Here is a 19,399-nt window from a genome sequence, read left to right as displayed (position 1 = left end):
TACATTCCCACCAACAGTGCAAGAGGGTTCCCTTTTCTCCACACCCTCTCCAGCATTTATTGTTTGTAGATTTTCTGATGGTGCCTATTCTAACTGGTGTGAGGTGATACCTCACTGTAGTTTTGATTTGCATTTCTCTAATAATTAGTGATGTTGAGCATCTTTTCATGTGTTTGTTGGCCATCTGTATGTCTTCTTTGGAGAAATGTCTATTTAGATCTTCTGCCCATTTTTGGATTGGGTTGTTTGTTTTCTTGAGATTGAGCTGCATGAGCTGCTTGTAAATTTTGGAGATTAATCCTTTGTCAGTTGCTTCATTTGCAAATATTTTCTCCCATTCTGAGGGTTGTCTTTTCATCTTGTTTACAGTTTCCTTTGCTGTGCAAAATCTTTTGAGTTTCATTAGTTCCCATTTGTTTATTTTTGTTTTTATTTCCATTACTCTAGGAGGTGGATCAAAAAAGATCTTGCTGTGATTTATGTCAAAGAGTGTTCTTCTGATGTTTTCCTCTAAGAGTTTTATAATGTCTAGTCTTACATTTAGTTCTTTAATCCATTTTGAGTTTATTTTTGTGTGTGGTGTTACGGAGTGTTCTAATTTCTTTCTTTTACATGTAGTTGTCCAGTTTTCCCAGCACCATTTATTGAAGAGACTGTTTTTTCTCCATTGTATATCCTTGCCTCCTTTGTCATAGATTAGTTGACCATAGGCACGTGGGTTTACCTCTGGGCTTTCTATCCTGTTCTGTTGACCTATATTTCTTTTTTTTGTGCCAGTACCATATTGTCTTGATTACTGTAGCTTTGCAGTATAGTCTGAAGTCAAGGAGTTTGATTCCTCTAGCTCCATTTTTTAAAAATTAATTAATTAATTAATTTTTGGCTGTGTTGGGTCTTCGTTTCTGTGTGAGGGCTTTCTTTAGTTGTGGCAAGTGGGGGCCACTCTTCATCGCGGTGCGTGGGCCTCTCACTATCGCAGCCTCTCTTGTTGCGGAGTACAGGCTCCAGACGCGCAGGCTCAGTAGTTGTGGCTCACAGGCCTAGTTGCTCCGCGGCATGTGGGATCCTCCCAGCCCAGGGCTCGAACCTGTGTCCCGTGCACTAGCAGGCAGATTCTCAACCACTGCGCTACCAGGGAAACCCCCTAGCTTCGTTTTTTTCCCTCAAGATTGCTTTGGCTATTTGGGGTCATTTGTGTCTCCATACAAATTTAAGATTTTTTGTTATAGTTCTGCAAAAAATGCTGTTGGTAATTTGATAGGGATTGCATTGAATCTGTAGATTGCTTTGGGAAGTACAGTCATTTTCACAATATTGACTCTTCTAATCCAAGAACATAGTATTCTCTCCATCTGTTTGTGTCATCTTTGATTTCTTTCATCAGTGTCCTATAGTTCTCTGCGTACACGTCTTTTATGTCCTTAGGTAGGTTTATTCCTAGGTTTTTATTCTTTTTGTTGCAATGGTGAATGGGATTGTTTCTTTAATTTCTCTTTCTGATCTTTTGTTGTTAGTATATAGGAATGCAAGAGATTTCTGTGCGTTAATTTTGTATCCTGCAACTTTACCAAATTCATTGATTAGCTCTAGTAGTTTTCTAGTGGCATCTTTAGGATTATCTATGTATAGTATGTCATCTGCAAACAGTGGCAGTTTTACTTCTTTTCCAATTTGTATTTCTTTTATTTCTTTTTCCTCTCTGATTGCCAAGGCTAGGACTTGCAAAACTATGTTGAATAATAGTGGTGAGAGTGGACATCCTTGTCTTATTCCTGATCTTAGAGGAAATGCTTTCAGTTTTTCACCATTGAGAATGATGTTTGCTGTGGGTTTGTCATATATGGCCTTTATTATGTTGAGGTAGGTTCCCTCTGTGCCCACTTTCTGGAGTGTTTTTATCATAAATGGGTGTTGAATTTTGTCAAAACCTTTTTCTGCATCTATTGAGATGATCATATGGTTTTTCTTCTTCAATTTGTTTATATGCTGTATCCCATTGATTGATTTGCGTATATTGAAGAATCCTTGCATCCCTGGGATAAATCCCATTTGATCATGGTGTATGATCCTTTTAATGTGTTGTTGGATTCTGTTTGCTAGTATTTTGTTGAGGATTTTTGTATCTATGTTCATCAGTGATATTGGTCTGTAGTTTTCTCTTTTTGTGACATCTTTGTCTGGTTTTGGTATCAGGGTGATGGTGGCCTCGTAGAATGAGTTTGGGAGTTTTCCTCCCTCTGCTATATTTTGGAAGAGTTTGAGGACAGGTGTTAGCTCTTCTCTAAGTGTTTGATAGCATTCACCTGTGAAGCCATCTGGTCCTGGGCTTTTGTTGGTTGGAAATTTTTTTTTGTTTTGGTGGTACGCGGGCCTCTCACTGTTGTGGCCTCTCCCGTTGTGGAGCACAGGCTCTGGATGCACAGGCTCAGTGGTTATGGCTCACGGGCTCAGCCGCTCCACGGCATGCGGGATCTTCCCGGACCGGGGCACGAACCCGTGTCCCCTGCATCAGCAGGTGGACTCCCAACCACTGCGCCACCGGGGAAGGCCCTGTTGGAAAATTTTTAATCACAGTTTCAATTTCAGTGCTTGTGATTGGTCTGTTTATATTTTCTATTTCTTCCTGGTTCAGTCTTGGAAGATTGTGCTTTTCTAAGAATTTGTCCGTTTCTTCCACGTTGTCCATTTTATTTGCATAGAGTTGTTTGTAGTAATCTCTCATGATTCTTTGTGTTTCTGCACTCAGTTGTTACTTCTCCTTTTTCATTTCTAATTCTGTTGATTTGAGTCTTCTCCCTTTTTTTCCTCAATGACTCCGGCTAATGGTTTATCAATTTTGTTTATCTTCTCAAAGAACCAGCTTTTAGTTTTATTGATTTTGGCTATTGTTTCCTTCATTTCTTTTTCATTTATTTCTGATCTGATCTTTATGATTTCTTTCCTTCTGCTAACTTTGAGGTTTTTTTTTTCTTTCTCTAATTGCTTTAGGTGTACGGTTAGGTTGTTTATTTGAGATGTTTCTTGTTTCTTTAGGTAGGATTGTATTGCTATAAAATTCCCTTTTAGAATTGCTTTTGCTGCATCCCATAGGTTTTGGGTCGTCATGTTTTCATTGTCATTTGTTCCTAGGTTTTTTTTGATTTCCTCTTTGATATTTTCAGTGATCTCTTGGTTATTTAGTAGTGTATTGCTTAACTTCCACGTATTTGTATTTTTTACAGATATTTCCCTGTAATTGTTAACTAGTCTCATAGTGTTGTGGTTGGAAAAGATACTTGATACGATTTCAGTTTTCTTAAATTTACCAAGGCTTGATTTGTGACCCAAGATATGATCTATCTTGGAGAATGTTCCATGAGCACTTGAGAAGAAAGTGTGTTCTGTTGGTTTTGGATGCAATGTCATATAAATATCAATTAAGTCCATTTTGTTTATTGTGTCATTTAAAGCTTGTGTTTCCTTATTTATTTTCATTTTGGATGATCTGTCCATTGGTGAAAGTGGGGTGTTAAAGTCCCCACTTGTGTTACTGTCAATTTCCCCTTTTATGGCTGTTAGCATTTGCCTTATGTTTTGAGGTGCTCCATAAATATTTACAATAGTTATGTCTTCTTCTTTGATTGATCCTTTGATCATTATGTAGTGTCCTTCTTTGTCTCTTGTAGTAGTCTTTATTTTAAAGTCTATTTTGTCTGATATGAGAATTGCTACTCCAGCTTTCTTTTGATTTCCATTTGCATGGAGTATCTTTTTCCATCCCCTGACTTTCAGTCTGTATGTGTCCCTAGGCCTGAAGTGGGTCTCTTGTAGACAGCATATATACGGGTCTTGTTTTTGTATCCATTCAGCCAGTCTGTGTCTTTTGGTTGGAGCATTTAATCCATTTACATTTAAGGTATTTATCAATATGTATGCTCCTAATACCATTTTCTTAATTGTTTTGTGTTTGTTATCATAGGTCTTTTCCTTCTCTTGTGTTTCCCGCCTGGAGAAGTTCCTTTAGCATTTGTTGTAAAGGTGGTTTGGTGGTGCTGGATTCTCTTAACTTTTGTTTGTCTGTAAAGGTTTTAATTTCTCCATGGAATCTTAGTGAGATCCTTGCTGGGTAGAGTAATCTTGTTTGTAGTTTTTTCCCCTTCATCACTTTAAATATGTCCTGCTACTCCCTTCTAGCTTGCAGTTTCTGCTGAAAGATCAGCTGTTAACCTTATGGGTATTCCCTTGTATGTTATTTGTTGCTTTTCCCTTGCTGCTTTTAATATCTTTTCTTTGTTTTAATTTTTGATAGTTTGATTAATATGTGTCTTGGCGTGTTTCTCCTTGGATTTATCCTGTATGGGACTCTCTGCACTTCCTGGACTTGATTGAATATTTCCTTTCCCATGTTAGGGAAGTTTTCAACTATAATCTCTTCAGATATTTTCTCAGAGCCTTTTTTTTTCTCTTCTTCTTCTGGTACCCCCATAATTTGAATGTTGGTGCATTTAATGTTGGCCCAGAGGTCTCTGAGGCTGTCCTCAATTCTTTTCATTCTTTTTTCTTTATTCTGCTCTGTGGTAGTTATTTCCACTTTTTATCTCCAGGTCACTTATCTGTTCTTCTGTCACTAATCTGCCTCACTTATTCTGCTATTGATTGCTTCTAGAGAATTTTTAATTTCATTTATTGTGTTGTTCATCAGTTTGTTTGCTCTGTAGTTCTGCTAGGCTCTTGTTAAATGTTTCTTGTATTTTCTCCATTTTGTTTTCAAGATTTTGGATCATTTTTACTATCATTACTCTGAATTCTTTTTCAGGTAGACTGCCTATTTCCTCTTCATTTGTTTGGTCTGGTGGGTTTTTTTTGTTTGTTTGTTTTGTTTTGTTTCTTTTTGCGGTACACTGGCCTCTCACTGTTGTGGCCTCTCCCGTTGCGGAGCACAGGCTCCGGACGCGCAGGCTCAGCGTCCATGGCTCATGGGCCTAGCCACTCCGCGGCATGTGGGATCTTCCCAGACCGGGGCACGAACCTGTGTCCCCTGCAGCGGCAGGCAGACTCTCAACCACTGCACCATCAGTGAAGGCCGGTCTAGTGGGTTTTTACCTTGCTCCTTCATCAGCTGCATATTTCTCTGTCTTCTCATTTTGCTGAATACACTGTGTTTGGGGTCTCCTTTTTGCAGGCTGCAGGTTTGTAGTTCCCATTGTTTTTGGTATCTGCCCCCAGTGGGTAAGGTTGTTTAGCTGCTTGTGTAGGCTTCCTGGTGGAGGGGACTGGTGCCTGTGTTCTGGTGGGTGGGGCTGGATCTTGTCTTTCTGGTGGGTGGGGCTGCATCCAGTGCTGTGTTTTGGTGTGTCTGTGAACTTAGTATGATTTTAGGCAGCCTCTGCTAATGGGTGGGGTTGTGTTCCTGTCTTGCTAGTTGTTTGGCCTGGAGCATCCAGCACTGGAGCTTGCTGGCCATTGGGTGGAGCTGGGTCTTAGTGTTGAGACAGAGGTCTCTGGGAGAGCTCTCGCTGATTGATATTACCTGCGGCTGGGAGGTCTCTGGTGGTCCAATGTCCTGAACTCGGCTCTCCCACCTCAGAGGCTCAGGCCTGACATCAGGCCAGAGCACCAAGACCCTGTCAGCCACACGGCTCGGGAGGAAAAAAAAGAAAGAAAGAAAAATAAATATAAATAAAAATAAAATAAAAATATTTTAAAAATTATTACAATAGGGCTTCCCTGGTGGCACAGTGGTTGAGAGTCTGCCTGCTGATGCAGGGGACATGGGTTCGTGCCCCGGTCTGGGAAGATCCCACATGCCGCGGAGTGGCTGGGCCCGTGAGCCATGGCCGCTGAGCCTGTGCATCCGGAGCCTGTGCTCCACAACGGGAGAGGCCACAACGAGAGGCCCGCGTACTGCAAAAAGAAAAAAAAGAATTATTACAATAAAAACGTAATTTAAAAAAAAAGAGAGAGCAACCAAACCAATAAACAAATCCACTAGTGATACAAATGCTAAAAACTATACTAAGGTAGACATAAAAATCAGAAACAAGTTGGTGGCAGACGGCAAACCGCAAGTCTCCAGTTGCTCCCAAAGTCCACTGCCTCAATTTTGGGTTGATTCGTTGTCTATTCAGGTATTCCACAGATGCAGGGCACCTCAAGTTGATTGTGAGGATTTAATCCACTGCTCCTGAGGCCGCTGGGAGAAATTTCCCTTTCTCATCTTTGCACAGCTCCTGGGGTTCAGCTTTGGATTTGGCCCCACCTCTGTATGTAGGTCGCCCTCAGGCTTCTGCTCCCACCCAGACAGCACAGAGTTAAAGCAGCGACTGATTAGGGGGCTCTGGCTCACTCATGCTGGGGGGAGGGAGGGGTACGGTAGTTATAATTGGAATGCCGGGTGAGCCTGTAGCGGCAGAGGCCAGCATGATATTGCAGGGGCCTGGCGTGCCGTGTGTTCTCCTGGGAAGTTGTCCCTGGATCACAGGACCCTGGCAGTGGCGGGCTGCACAGGCTCCTGGGGGGTTGGGGGTGTGTGTGGATAGTGACGTGTGCTTGCACACAGGATTCTTGGTGACTGCAGCAGCAGCATTAGCGTTTCATGCCCATCTCTGGTGTCCGAGCTGATGGTCGTGGCTTGTACCCTTCTCTTGAGCTTGTTTAGGCGGTGCTCTGCCTTCTGTGGGCAGACAGGGAAGGAATCCCCTCTCCTTGTGCACCCTGAAACAATGGTCTCTTGCCTCTTAGGCAGGTCCAGACTTTTTCCCGGACTCCCTCCCGGCTAGCCATGGCGCACTAACCCCCTGCAGGCTGTGTTCACGCAGCCAACCCCAGTCCTCTCCCTGGGGTCTGACCTCCGAAGCCCGAGCCTCAGCTCTCAGGCCTTACCCGCCCCGGCGGGTGAGCAGACAAGCATCTTGGGCTGGTGAGTGCTGGTCGGCACCAGTCCTCTGTGTGGGAATCTCTCCGCTTTGCCCTGTGCACCCCTGTTGCTGCGCTCTCCCCCGTGGCTCCGAAGCTTCCCCCTCCGCCACCCGCAGTCTCCGCCCGCAAAGGGGCTTCCTAGTGTGTGGAAACCTTTCCTCCTTCACAGCTCCTCCCAGAGGTGCAGGTCCCACCCCTATTCTTTTGTCTCTGTTTTTTCTTTTGCCCTACCCAGCTACATGGGGATTTTCTTGCCTTTTGGGAAGTCTGAGGTCTTCTGCCAGCATTCAGTAGGTGTTCTGTAGGAGTTGTTCCTCATGTAGGTGCATTTTTCATGTATTTGTAGGGATGAAGGTGATCTCCACATCTCACTCCTCCGCCATCTTGAAGGTCCCTCCTAGGTGTTTGTTCTTTAATTCTTCTAGGTCTTTGTTAAACATTTCTTGCATCTTCTCTATCTTAGCCTCCATTCTTTTTCCGAGGTCCTGGATCATCTTCACTATCATTATTCTGAATTCTTTTTCTGGAAGGTTGCCAATCTCAGCTTCATTTAGTTGTTTTTCTGGAGTTTTATCTTGTTCCTTCATCTGGTACATAGTCCTCTGCCTTTTCATTTTGTGTGTCTTTCTGTGAATGTGGTTTTTGTTCCACAGGCTGCAGGATTGTTGTTCTTCCTGCTTCTGCTGTCTGCCCTCTGGTGGATGAAGCTATCTAAGAGGAGGGACGGGTGGTGGGTAGAGCTGACTGTTGCTCTGGTGGGCAGAGCTCAGTAAAACTTTAATCCGCTTCTGTGCTGATGGGTGGGGCTGAGTTCCCTCCCTGTTGGTTGTTTGGCCTGAGGCGACCCAGCACTGGAGCCTACAGGCTCTTTGGTGGGGCTAATGGTGGACTCCAGGAGGGCTCACGCCAAGGAGTCCTTCCCAGAACTTCTGCTGCCAGTGTCCTTGTCCCCATGGTGAGCCACAGCCACCCCTGGCCTCTGCAGAAGACCCTCCAGCACTAGCAGGTAGGTCTGGTTCAGTCTCCTATGGGGTCACTGCTCCTTTCCCCTGGGTCCTGATGCACACACTACTTTGTGTGTGCCCTCCAAGAGTGGAGTCTCTGTTTCCCCAAGTCCTGTCAAAGTCCTGCAATCAAATCCCGCTAGCCTTCAAAGTCTGATTCTCTGGGAATTCCGCCTCCCGTTGCCGGACCTCCAGGTTGGGAAGACTGACGTGGGGCTCAGAACCTTCACTCCAGTGGGTAGACTTCTGTGGTATAAGTGTTCTCCAGTTTGGGAGTCACCCACCCAGCAGTTATGGGATTTGATTTTATTGTGATTGCGCCCCTCCTACCGTCTCACTGCAGCTTCTCCTTTGTCTTTGGATGTGGGTTATCTTTTTTGGTGAGTTCCAGGGTGTTTCTGTCGATGATTGTTCAGCAGTTAGTTGTGATTCTGGTGCTCTCGCAAGAGGGAGTGAGTGCACGTCCTTCTGCTCCACCATCTTGAACCAATCCTGTTTTCTACTGTTTTTAATTCTTCACCCAGCTCTCACCTGCAAAACTTAGATGAACCTTTAACTTCAGGATCTGGTACTCATGATGTGGAGTTGAGTGTAGCTTTCCTGCTAGATTCCTTCTATGACCTTGGAATTGTCTGGTCATAGGCTTCCTGTATTTTAGCATGCAATCAGATGCTTTGATCTGTTGGTGAAATGCAGAGAAAACCTTTCTTTAATGCCCAGAACTTCTCATCCTCTCTTCTGGCAGAACTGGGAAGCCAGACCTGGTATTTTTGGAACAAATACTGAGAGTGCTAATTTCTGTTAGGCCCTGAAATACAAAGGACCTTGCCTTGGGAGCCTCTTGGACGTCCTGGACAGGCAGTGCTATTCTAGACCAGAGGTTCTCATTATTTGCAGTTTTTTTTTAAATTAATTAATTTATTTTTGGCTGCTTCAGGTCTTACTTGCGGCCCGCGGGATCTTCACTGAGGCACGCGGGATCTTTCATTGTGGTGCGTGGCGTGTGGGTTTTCTCTTCTCTAGTTGTGGCACGTGGGCTCCAGGGTGTGTGGGCTCTGTAGTTTGCGGCATGTGGGCTCTCTTGTTGAGGTGCAGGAGCTCAGTAGTTGCAGTGTGCGGGTTTAGTTGCCCCATGGCATGTGGGATCTTAGTTCCCCGACCAGGGATCGAACCCACGTCCCCTGCATTGGAAGGAGGATTCTTTACCACTGGACCACCAGGAAAGTCCCTCTTATCTGCACTTTTAAAGCTCTTTGGGGTCTTCAGTGTATTTTTTAATGTGGGATAAATATCTACTCCATACTAGAAATTGAAGTATTTATTTATTAATTCATTTAGAAATTATAATAAACCCCTTACAAGTAAACATAAGTAGCATTTTTAAAAATGCAAAATGCGGTTGTTTCAGAAATATTAGTGAGAAGAGTGGCATTGTTTTTGAGAATCTCGTCTGGCTTAATAGAAGACAGCTGGATTCTCATATTTGTTTCTGCATTCAGTTGGTTCGATATGTTGTTGTGATTGAATGATGACGAAAATCCAGCCTCACATAGATAATTAGTTGGAAAAGGGAGGAATATTTCTGTGGCCTTTTCAGACAATAGTGGATATTCTTCTTTGGTACTACACAGAAGTTAACAAGGGGTGGTTTTATGCAGTTTAGCTGCAATGGAATCTGAAATGTTATCAGTGAGCTTTTCATACTTTGTTTCATTAGAATCCATTGGTCTGTCTCTGACTTTGACCGGACCTTTTACCCGCGCCTGATTCTTTGACATTGTGTGATAGATATTTAGAAAATACTGGTTCATTGAGTTATGTAGATCTTATAAATGTTGCCACATTTTATTTTACAGTATCAAAAAACAATATATTATCACCACACTCATCAGAAAGATGGTTAAGTATTGGGAAGCTGTCAAGCTCAGGGTGGCAGATACAATTTTGCCAAAATTAGAATTTTCTCTTGGAAGCTCAGATTTTATCATTGGCAACAAACACTGTCAGCTGTTTTCCCTGAAGCGACAGGCTTACTCTGTTTCATTTTCTAGAGAATGCCTGCCAAGTATCAACGTCTGAATAACCATCACTTTTGTGTCCTTCATTCTTTCAAGTAAACATGATGTTCCACAGAGAAATTTTGCAATTCAAACAAGTGCTTTATTTAGAGACAACCATCGTCTTCTATTTTATATGTACTTCTCATTTTGTAACAGAATATTAAAAAGATGTACTTGAGGATTGAGATTTCATTTTTATTGCATCATCAAGGACATTCTTAAGTAAAGCTAGCATTTCTTCTTTCACTGTGCAGTGAAGGAGTGTGTGGTGGTGAAGAATCTCGCTTGGTGCCATTGTCTCGACTCCTACTCAGGAACCAGCAGTTTGACCCACCATTGCTCTTGCACCATCAGTGGAAAGGCTGGCACAGTAAAAAAAGGCAAATCACATCTTAGTTTTGTTATGAAAATAGTTTCAGCTAGTGGAACCCCTGAAAGAGTCTTAGGGTTCCCTCAGGGTCTGGGACCACACTTGGAGGACCACTGCTTTAGAGAGCTCACCTGAGGCTTCTTTCAGAAGCTGCTGAAGGTCAAGGCTTCAGGAGAGCTAGTCACTTAATTATGTTAAGCCTTCAGCTGTTTTCACTTTTTAGTAATTTGCAGATGGCTCTCCCTCAGCTCTAGCTGCTGTAAGCTGTATTTTTTCCTGAGGTTTGCTAACTACTCTGACATAACTGTGTTCTACAAGAGCTGCCCTTCTCAACTTGTGGTAGTGACCCTTCCTTCTCATTAGGGTTGGGGTATTGGCCTTCCTTTCTTAACAGGACCTTAAAGAAATTCCATGCTCCTCCAGCTTTCTTTAGGGAGACATAGTTTAGGATTTATCTCATAAGAGAAAATGGGTCTGATTCCTATACTCATTCTGTTCGATTTCAGACAAGTCAGTTCTACCTTCTTACATAACTGTTGAGCAACTAAAGTAATTTCATCAGAGATCTTATGACTGTAGACTCTGAACCGTTTCCGATGTCCTGAGTTCCCCTGTGACTGAGGGAAACACTTAGATGGAGGAGGAAGAGGAAACTTCAGATCCCAAGAGCCACATACACTCCTGTAATGTAGGAGAGTGATACAGTCAGTGTGTAATGAATAATTGCTTTCTGCAGAAATAGATACTTTGTCCAAGTTGTTCTGGGCCTGGCCCCTGGTGACTTGATGGTTTGAGACAACAGTCATAGATTTTCTAGCATAGACTGCTCGTCATTCACTCTCACTTAAGGAGGAAACTTGAGGCAAAATGACCCCACAGAGAGTGGAAGGCAGAATGAGATAGACAGCTTCTGAATGCTGTCTAAAGATGGCCAAGCAGGATATTTAGATTCCTGAGACTGGATGCTTTAGAAGGAGAGAGGCTGGATCCAGGGACGTCAGGCAGGATGCTACTGCAACAGCCCTGCACTTGGTGAGGGGAGTGAGGGACTAGGAATTGGACTGAGCCGGTCATGCAAATAGAAAGAAAAGGATGTTTGAGGCCATTTTGTTTATCTTCAGAATGCTCAGCAGTTCTTTACCTTCCTTTCTTATCCCTTTAAGGGAAAAAAAAATTGTTTCTTTTTTAACAGCTTTGTGGAGGTATAACTGACATTGAAAATATTCATCACCCTCAAGTCAATTAATTTTTAAACTTTGTTCTAGGGAGCCTTAATATCTCATGACGTTTTGCGGGGAGGCTTGGGTGGCATTGCTGAGGAGGAGGCCAGACTAGGGCAGTGATCTTCCTCCTTCTACTCGCATAGCTGTGCATTTATCTGTTACAGAAACACAAGATTTTCCTGTAAAAACCATCATGGAGCTTATGAGGCATATTCATACGAGAAGAGAACACCGGTAAAAGATAGCCTTTACAAAGTATCCAATTAGAGGAATAAATTACACAACAGATATTCATGGGTAGGATGGAGCTTGAGCTGGGCCTGGAAAAGGTAAATATAATATGATAAGGATTCGGAAGGAAGAGGCTGAGTGGAGTAAGGGCCTGCAGACCGGTTTGAAAGGATTAGTACAAGACCAGAACAGGTCATATAACAGAGTTAAAGGTGGAAGGAAATGGAAATACACCTTAAAAAAAGACTGAAGCCAGACTCAGGCTAAGAAGTCTGGAATTTATTTATTGACTTACATGAGAATCATGTAGAAGCCTTGTTTAAAATACAGATCCCTGGCCCTACCTCAGACCCACTGAATCCTCTCTGAAAGTGGGGCTCAGGAATCTGTACCCCAGGTTATTCTGATGCAGGTCGTTGGTGGGCTACTGTGATATTAAAGAAGGACTCATGGAAAATTTTTGGAAAGGTAACTGATCAAGTAACATTTAAGCAAAGTTAACCTGGAGGTTGCCTGCAGAATGGAATTAGGAAGGGCAGACCCTGGAGACACAAACTTCAGTGTGGAAGCTGTTGCAGCAGTCCGGATCTGGGATGGCGGTTGAAATGAAAGGAGGGGGCGTGCTATGAAGAAAGAATCTCTTAGGTTTTGTGACTGGTTTGGCTTTGGAGATTAAGAGAAAGGAAGAAATCAGAAGTGACTTAAGTTTTCCTCTTAGGTGACTGAGGGAAAGAAATTTCCACTGAAAGAAATTGGAACGTCAAGAGTGCAGAGCTAGGGAATTCCCTGGAGGTTCAGTGGTTAGGACTTGGCACTTTCACTGCCGGGGTCCGGGTTCAGTTCCTGGTTGGGGAACTGAGATGCTGTAAGCCGTAAGGCGCGGCCAAAAAAAAGAGTGCAGAGCTGTTCTGACAAGCTGGGCTGAAGTGGTTGGACTTGCCTGTGGAAAAGGTGGAGAAGACAGTTGGCGATGAGGACACAGAGCTTGAGAGAAGTCGGGTCTGAAAAGTGACTCGTCTCCTGCAGGTAATAGTTGAAGTGGTGAAGTGGTGAGAGCAGATTGGTTTGATGTGGGAGAGAGGATAAAAGAGAGGAGCTGTGGAGGATTTTGGAGCGGACCTCTGGAGGAAAAGGCACTGTTGAAGCAATTGGGTGTGGCTGTGGCAGAGTTCCTACACTGAGTAAAGTAGCAGCAACAAGGAGATGCAGCACTATTTACGATAGCCAAGTTATGGAAGCAACCCAAGTGTCCAGTGATAGATGAATGGACACAGAAGATGTGGCACATATATACAGTGGAATATTACTTGGCCATAAAAAGAGAAATCTTGCCATTTGCAAAAACATGGGTGGGGGACTTCCCTGGTGGTCCAGTGGGTAAGACTCCGTGCTCCCAATGCAGGCGGCCCGGGTTCAATCCCTGGTTGGGGAAGTAGATCCCACATGCATGCCACAACTAAGAAGCCCACGTGCTGCAACGAAGATCCCGCGTGCCGCAACTAACACCCAGGGCAGCCTAAATAAATAAATAAATATTTTTTTAAAAAAAGCAAAAAAAACATGGATGGATCTAGAGGGTATTATGCTAAGTAAGATAAGTCAGACAAGGAAAAACAAATGCCCTGTGGGAAATGGCCATTGCAGACACATACAAGATCTAGAATCCTGTTAGTCACAGAGAAGAGAATCCACTTTACTCTGGCACTAGCCCAGCAGGCCACCCGCAGCTTCTGAAGAGGGTGGGAGTATATCCTTCGCCTTCGTCTTCCTCATTTGGATTAAAAGTGAAGCCAGCTAGATGCCGGGCCACTTGCGTCCAGTGTTCCTGGCACCGAGGATTCGTGTGGAGGGCTGCAGAGAGGCAGACATTGAGCAGTGTGTGCAGAGAGGAGGGTTCTCTTCACCCAGCCCCGAGGTGTGCAGTGGGTACCCATGTCTATGAGGGAAAGTGGGCTTGCCCGCGGTGCAGATGAGGATGCAGTGGTGTGCTCTTGGGCACTTCACCTGCAAAGGGGGCTCAGTATAAACAGTGGAGGAGTGTTTCCAACCTGCCTTTTGTCTTGTACCTGAAGGTTAGGGATAAGTGAGGGAACAGGGCCTAGGTGTGTGTTTCATTTCTATTTAAGAGGCAGCATGGAGTCAAACTCAGGTTTTAATCTAGCCACTCCTTGTTGGTTGTTTAATTATAGAAAAGTTACTTAGCTTTACTGAGTCTTGGATTCATCATCAGCAAATTGAACATAGGGTGTTTGTGAGGATTTGATGAGCGTAGTACCTGGTATTTATTAGGTGCCCAAACTAGCATTCATCAGTTCTAGTGTATTTCCCCTTTATTTACTGTGTTTTTTTCAGTTTATTTATTCAACAGAATATTGAGCACTTATTGTGGGTGAGACCCTATATTGGGGACATCAGGGGAAGGACAACATGCTCCTTGCTCCTAGTCAGATGAGTAGTCCATTATTAAAGCTCAGTGTAATACAGACAGTGATGGTGGCGAGCACAGAGATGAGGCATCCTATTTGAACTGGGGAGTCCAGAAAGGCTGCCTGGTGAAAGTGATATTTGAGCTGTTTATTTTTTGTCTGGTGGAAGAGAAGGAAAGGCTTCTAGGGAGCGATACTTGTAGAGACATGAAGGTCTGAGATAGGAGGATGCACGTGACGAGCCACAAGTTGGGTGATATTCAGGGAGCACCAGCCTGAAATCTTGTTTCCTTAGCCCTTTTTGCCGTCACTTTGGTGAATCTGTTGTGCTGCATCGGTGGGGAAAGATGTAGATTCCTGAAAGACGACTACGTGAATTGGGACGTGAGTCTGTTGAGTGTACATGACACACACTCAGGTGTGTGGTCTTAAAAAATCACTGGCAGGATTTGACCCTTCCCTTTGTGTGTGCTTCTCTACCATAAGTGCAGAGTATAACTGTCCCCCGCACAGTATTTCCATAGTTTGGACTTGGTGGAGGTCCATTTTCTGTTACCTTAATTTGCGGTTACTGGCATCATATCTGGTTTTAGCCCTTATGCTGTCTTTTGCCCACTATCATTTTGAATATTGGCAGTGATTTTTTGGTACTCTCCTTGAGAAAGAATCCACATAGGTCAGCCTTTTCAGGAAAAGAGGGTGACATCATGTGGCTTCTGCAGGCTTTTTGTTGGTAGACAACACCAACAGTTCCTGTAGCTGTAGACAGGAATTCTCCTATCAAAATACAAAATCCTCTTCCCATTGACTGTGTCTCAAATGAAACTTGAGCAAAAAAATTCTGCTAATTCCTTCCCTCTAGCCACTCTGAAAACACTTGATGAAGATGCCAGGATTTCATTTAGAATTATCCCAGATGAATGACTTCTTATAAAAGGGTCTTGTATTATTTTTCCCCTGGATGCTGTCATGAAAGCAGACCCACCTTTCCCTGCAGGTGTGAAAACTGCAGAATATTTTGTGAATTTGGCTTAGAAAGCAAGAGACCATACTAAACTGACTGTTGGGAACCCAGAACTACAGGCTGGTTCAGAGGTTTTGCTTTAGAGGAAAGATTCAATGAGGAAATGTAAGAGACACGTTCTCCTTCCCCCAAATCAGCTCAAACTGAAGGCTGGGATTTGGAATAAAGAAAGTTTCTCTCCTCTTCTCGCCTCTGTATTCTACTCCCTGACCTTTCCTGTCCCATTGTGGCTGCTGGAAATAAAGTCACCTTAAATATAAAGAATGTTGGTGTCTAGTTCCATCTTGTTTCTTCTCTTTCCCACCAACACGTTGGTTGGAATTTAAGCCTATATAGTTGGCAAGACACTTGAAGAGACGAAATTACTGTCTCAGCTCCAGGATGCACTCCAGAGGTCAGCAGGAGAAATCTCTGCTCTTACCTGAACTTGTCACATTTAACTGTGAAAAGCAGACCACATCCGGGGCAGCTGAGAATTGGTGAGGGAGCAGTAGATGTAAAATATGCTTCTCAAATGATCTTTGACCATTCAGAATTGGTTGATGAGGAGGAAGGTATTAGCTGGTTTCTCTGCCACACCCAGACTTGCCTCATTCCTAGGCACACTCGTGTCAGGTGAGGGAAGGAAGCCACTTGTGTAAAGTTGTAGATGATGAGACAGAAAGGTGATTTTTTCTTTGGAGAGAGAGGAAAGAGCTCTCTGAGTGAGAGGGTGGGAACATGTGAACAGACTTACACTGGTGGCACCTTAGTGTCCCAGTCCTTGATGGAGCCAGCTTTGGTTGCATGAGGGCAGCAGGAAGTCCACTGAAAACACCCTAAGGATCTGGTGTTCTTCTCCCAGGGCCCCAATTGATGACCAAGACTGGTTGCCCAAGAAGTGCTGAGGTGGGGCTCTTCCTTGCCTGGGCACCACTGTAGCATCGTGTCTGTCCTTCTAGGACTGTAACATTCCCAGTTGTCTCTCTGCCCTCCAGGCTGACAGACCTCAAGGATGCGGCTGCTACTGCTGGAAGTACGAGGTTCCTTACCTGAGCTGGGCCATGAGGCCACGTGGCCGTGATGTGGGCTCCTCATGGCCTCAGCAAGAACAGAGCACTACACTATTGGCCGGGGAAACAGCTTTAAGCCGAGTGGGCCCTCAGGCACAGTGCCTACCCCGCCACCTGAGAAACCCTCTGAGGGCAAAGTCTGGGCTCAGGGTCATCAGCAGGTGAAGCCAATCTGGAAGGTGGAGAAGAAGCACGTGGGAACACGTTCAGCAGAGTTGGGCCCAGGCCTCTTGGGTGTCCCACCGCAGCCCACATACTTCTTTTGCCCCAGCACTTTATGTAGCTCCGGGAGCACGGCTGTCATTGCAGGCCACAGCAACTCCTGTTACCTGCACTCCCTCCCGGACCTGTTCAGCAGCACCCTGCTCTACCGCCACTCCAACTACGGCCACAGACCATACCAGCAGCTGGAGTCTTTCTGCTTGCATTCAAGCCTGTCAGAAAAAAGACCTCTTTCTCTCCCTCAGAAGAGACTCCCTATCAGACTCACTGCCAATAAGGCCACTTCTTCCAAGGTCTCCCCCATGGCATCCTCATCCACAGAACCATACCTCTCACTGGGAGCGGCTGGGGAAAATCCTTCAGGGAAGAGCCTGGCCTCTGCCATCTCAGGGAAGACCCCGTCTCCTCTCTCCTCTTCTTCCTCTTCCTACAAGCCCATGCTAAATAACAACTCCTTCATGCGGCCAAATAGCACTAAAGTGCCTTTATTGCAGGCCACAGAAGGCCTGAAGCCAGTATCCTCACCGAAGGTCCAGCTTGTCTCCTGGCATCAATCAGGGGGCACTGGAGACTGTGCACTCCAGCCTGTTGAGCACAAGGTGCCCAAGAGCAGTGGCACTGTCCTAGATGATGACCCTTCCCACAGCACCCTGTCTACCCCCAGTTCCTTAGACGCTTCCACCACCAGTGCTGCCTCTCCCCACTACAACTGGAGTAACTTAGCCACAGGGGCAGAGCCACATCCCTGTGGCCTGGATGGGGACTCTGTTTCCCAGAATCTGACTAAGGAGGTTCGGTTCACTGAGGCTGTGAGGAAGTTGACTGCAAGAGGCTTTGAGAAGAAGCCAAGGCAAGGCTACCATTTTGAACAGTCTTATTTCATGAACCCCAGCTTGCAGTGGGATGTCCTCAACAGGAACAGGTGGTGGAAACCAGCTGTGGTAGGCCAGCAGCTCCCTCAGGAGAATGCTGGAGCAGACAGTAGCGTCCTCCCTGGAGCCTCGGACACCATGGAGCTGGACAGTACAGTCTTCTGTACCAAACACATCAGTATTCACCTCCTTGCCTCACACGCCAGTGGGCTCAGCTGCAGCCCTGCCTGTGGATCTGCAATCAACTCCCCACCTCTTGGAGAAGACAAAACTCCATCTCTGCCTTCTCCCCCTCAGCCCCTTGGCGTGGCCGAGGTGGCCACCCACCTCTCTTCCATCCATCTGGGCAAGCTTGGGAGGGAGGAGCCTAAGGAAGCCAGGAAGCTGGACTCACCTGCTAGGGATATTGGGTAAGTCGGAGAAAGTTTTTGGTTCATTTAAAGCAGTAGAATGTATACATGTTTGGTGACACTGACCGTCTGTCTCTGGAGGTTGGTTTTGTTTCTTAACTGCTGTAGAAGTTTGGTTTTCACTTTAGAGCAGAGGTCAGCAAGCTACCCTTTGCAGGCCAAATCCCACCCTCTGCCTGCTTTTATAAGTAAGGTTTTATTGAAATGCAGCCTTACTCCTTCATTTACTACTGTCTGTGGCTGCTTTTTTGTTATAACCGTAGGGTTGAGTAGTTGCGACAGACTGAATGGCCCACAAAACAAAATATTTACTGTCTTGTCCTTTAGAGGAAGAGTTTGCTAAGCCTTGCTTTAGGTTATAACCAGGGAAAAATAAGAATTCCAAACATCATGTGTTGCAAACTGTGATTTCTCTACTTAATTCCAAACCAAATCAGATTCTCAGTCAGTCCTGGTATGACAGCCGTTTCAGAGTTAGGGCATACACATACTTGGCTTCTTCTCTTGTGCCTTGTTACTTCTCTGGAACCGTGGTCCACCAAGGCCTTGTTCTGAGTTCCCAGAGAGAAGTCTAGGGACCTTTGATGTCTATTACCACACATTGATTGATGGTGTTTTGTATTCAGAATTTTGTTTTTATATGCCATGAGGGACGTCAAAGAAGATGGAAGACATAGTGCCTCTCTGCAGAATAGGGGATGTAGGGTTGAGGAACTATGGCTAGACCTAAGCTCTGAGGACAAGAGGAGTAGTTGTAAGGCCCAGGCAAGGGCCAGCAGATTGGTGACTGGGGAAGAGACAAACATTGGGAGATGATTAGGGAATGAGAATCCAACTGTGACCGCTCTTATGGAGTTGGCTGGGCCGGGGGCATGATTCTTTCTTATAGTTCAGCTACTGACCTCCAGCTAGACCAGGTTGAAGCTGAAGATCTGGAAGAAGAGCTAATAGGTGGTTTGGAAGACTGCTGCAACCATGATGAGAATGAAGAGGAGGAGGGTGAGTAGGGGACCCTCTCACCTCCAACTGGGCATGGGTCACCACCGCTAGGGAAGGGGACTAACAATTGTGTACCAGATCCTTAACTCACTTTGTCACCTACATTCATCATTCGCCTTGGGGGTCTAAGGGTAGTAGTGGCTTTTGGGGGACTTGCTCTCTAGTCCCCCATCCCCCGAGTCTTGCCTTCTCCCTGCTGCTGTCGAGCTTCGGGGGCGCCATGCAAGGCAGCAGCGGGTGCTTGTGGCTCTGTAAGAAGGCTGAGCCAAGATGTCTGAGGAAGAGCTGCCTGGGCTTGGTGACTTCGTGTGGCAGCCTCTCCTAGCTGGGACTTCTCTGCTTTTCACCCGCAGGAGACTCAGAGTGCTCCTCATGCAGTGCTGTTTCCCCCAGCGAGTCAGTAGCAGTGATCTCTCGGTGAGTGCTGGCTGTGCAGATCGTTGGTAGAGGCCCATTTTCCGTCTCTTTAAGATTATAAAGAGATTAATCACCTAAGTCATTAATTAATGGCCCTGTTAACCCTAACTCATTTTTACCAAATTTTTACATTAGGACTTTCGTTTTTAAACAGGAAACAGTGGAAGGGAACAGAAGCATATTTTATCAGTG

General features: G+C 45.1%; 1 protein-coding gene across 3 annotated transcripts in view; it reads left to right on the top strand.

Moving 5' to 3' along the window:
- The window catches only part of TTLL4 (tubulin tyrosine ligase like 4), a 39,508-nt gene that overhangs the window by 4,553 nt on the left and 15,556 nt on the right, over nucleotides 1–19,399 (top strand). For 2 of the 3 annotated variants that reach the window (XM_060016097.1, XM_060016095.1), the window contains exons 2-4: nucleotides 16,213–17,791; nucleotides 18,681–18,790; nucleotides 19,144–19,207. In XM_060016097.1, the coding sequence (XP_059872080.1) occupies nucleotides 16,311–17,791; nucleotides 18,681–18,790; nucleotides 19,144–19,207 (1,655 nt within the window). In that variant the 5' untranslated portion in view covers nucleotides 16,213–16,310. Of the gene's footprint in view, nucleotides 1–7,739; nucleotides 7,904–16,212; nucleotides 17,792–18,680; nucleotides 18,791–19,143; nucleotides 19,208–19,399 lie in introns of those variants that run through there. The other variant, XM_060016096.1, reaches the window with a different exon arrangement.

Source organism: Delphinus delphis, chromosome 7 (assembly GCF_949987515.2).
Source record: "Delphinus delphis chromosome 7, mDelDel1.2, whole genome shotgun sequence".
Classification (NCBI taxonomy): Eukaryota; Metazoa; Chordata; class Mammalia; order Artiodactyla; family Delphinidae; genus Delphinus; species Delphinus delphis.
This window is presented reverse-complemented; position numbering and strand designations above follow the sequence as displayed.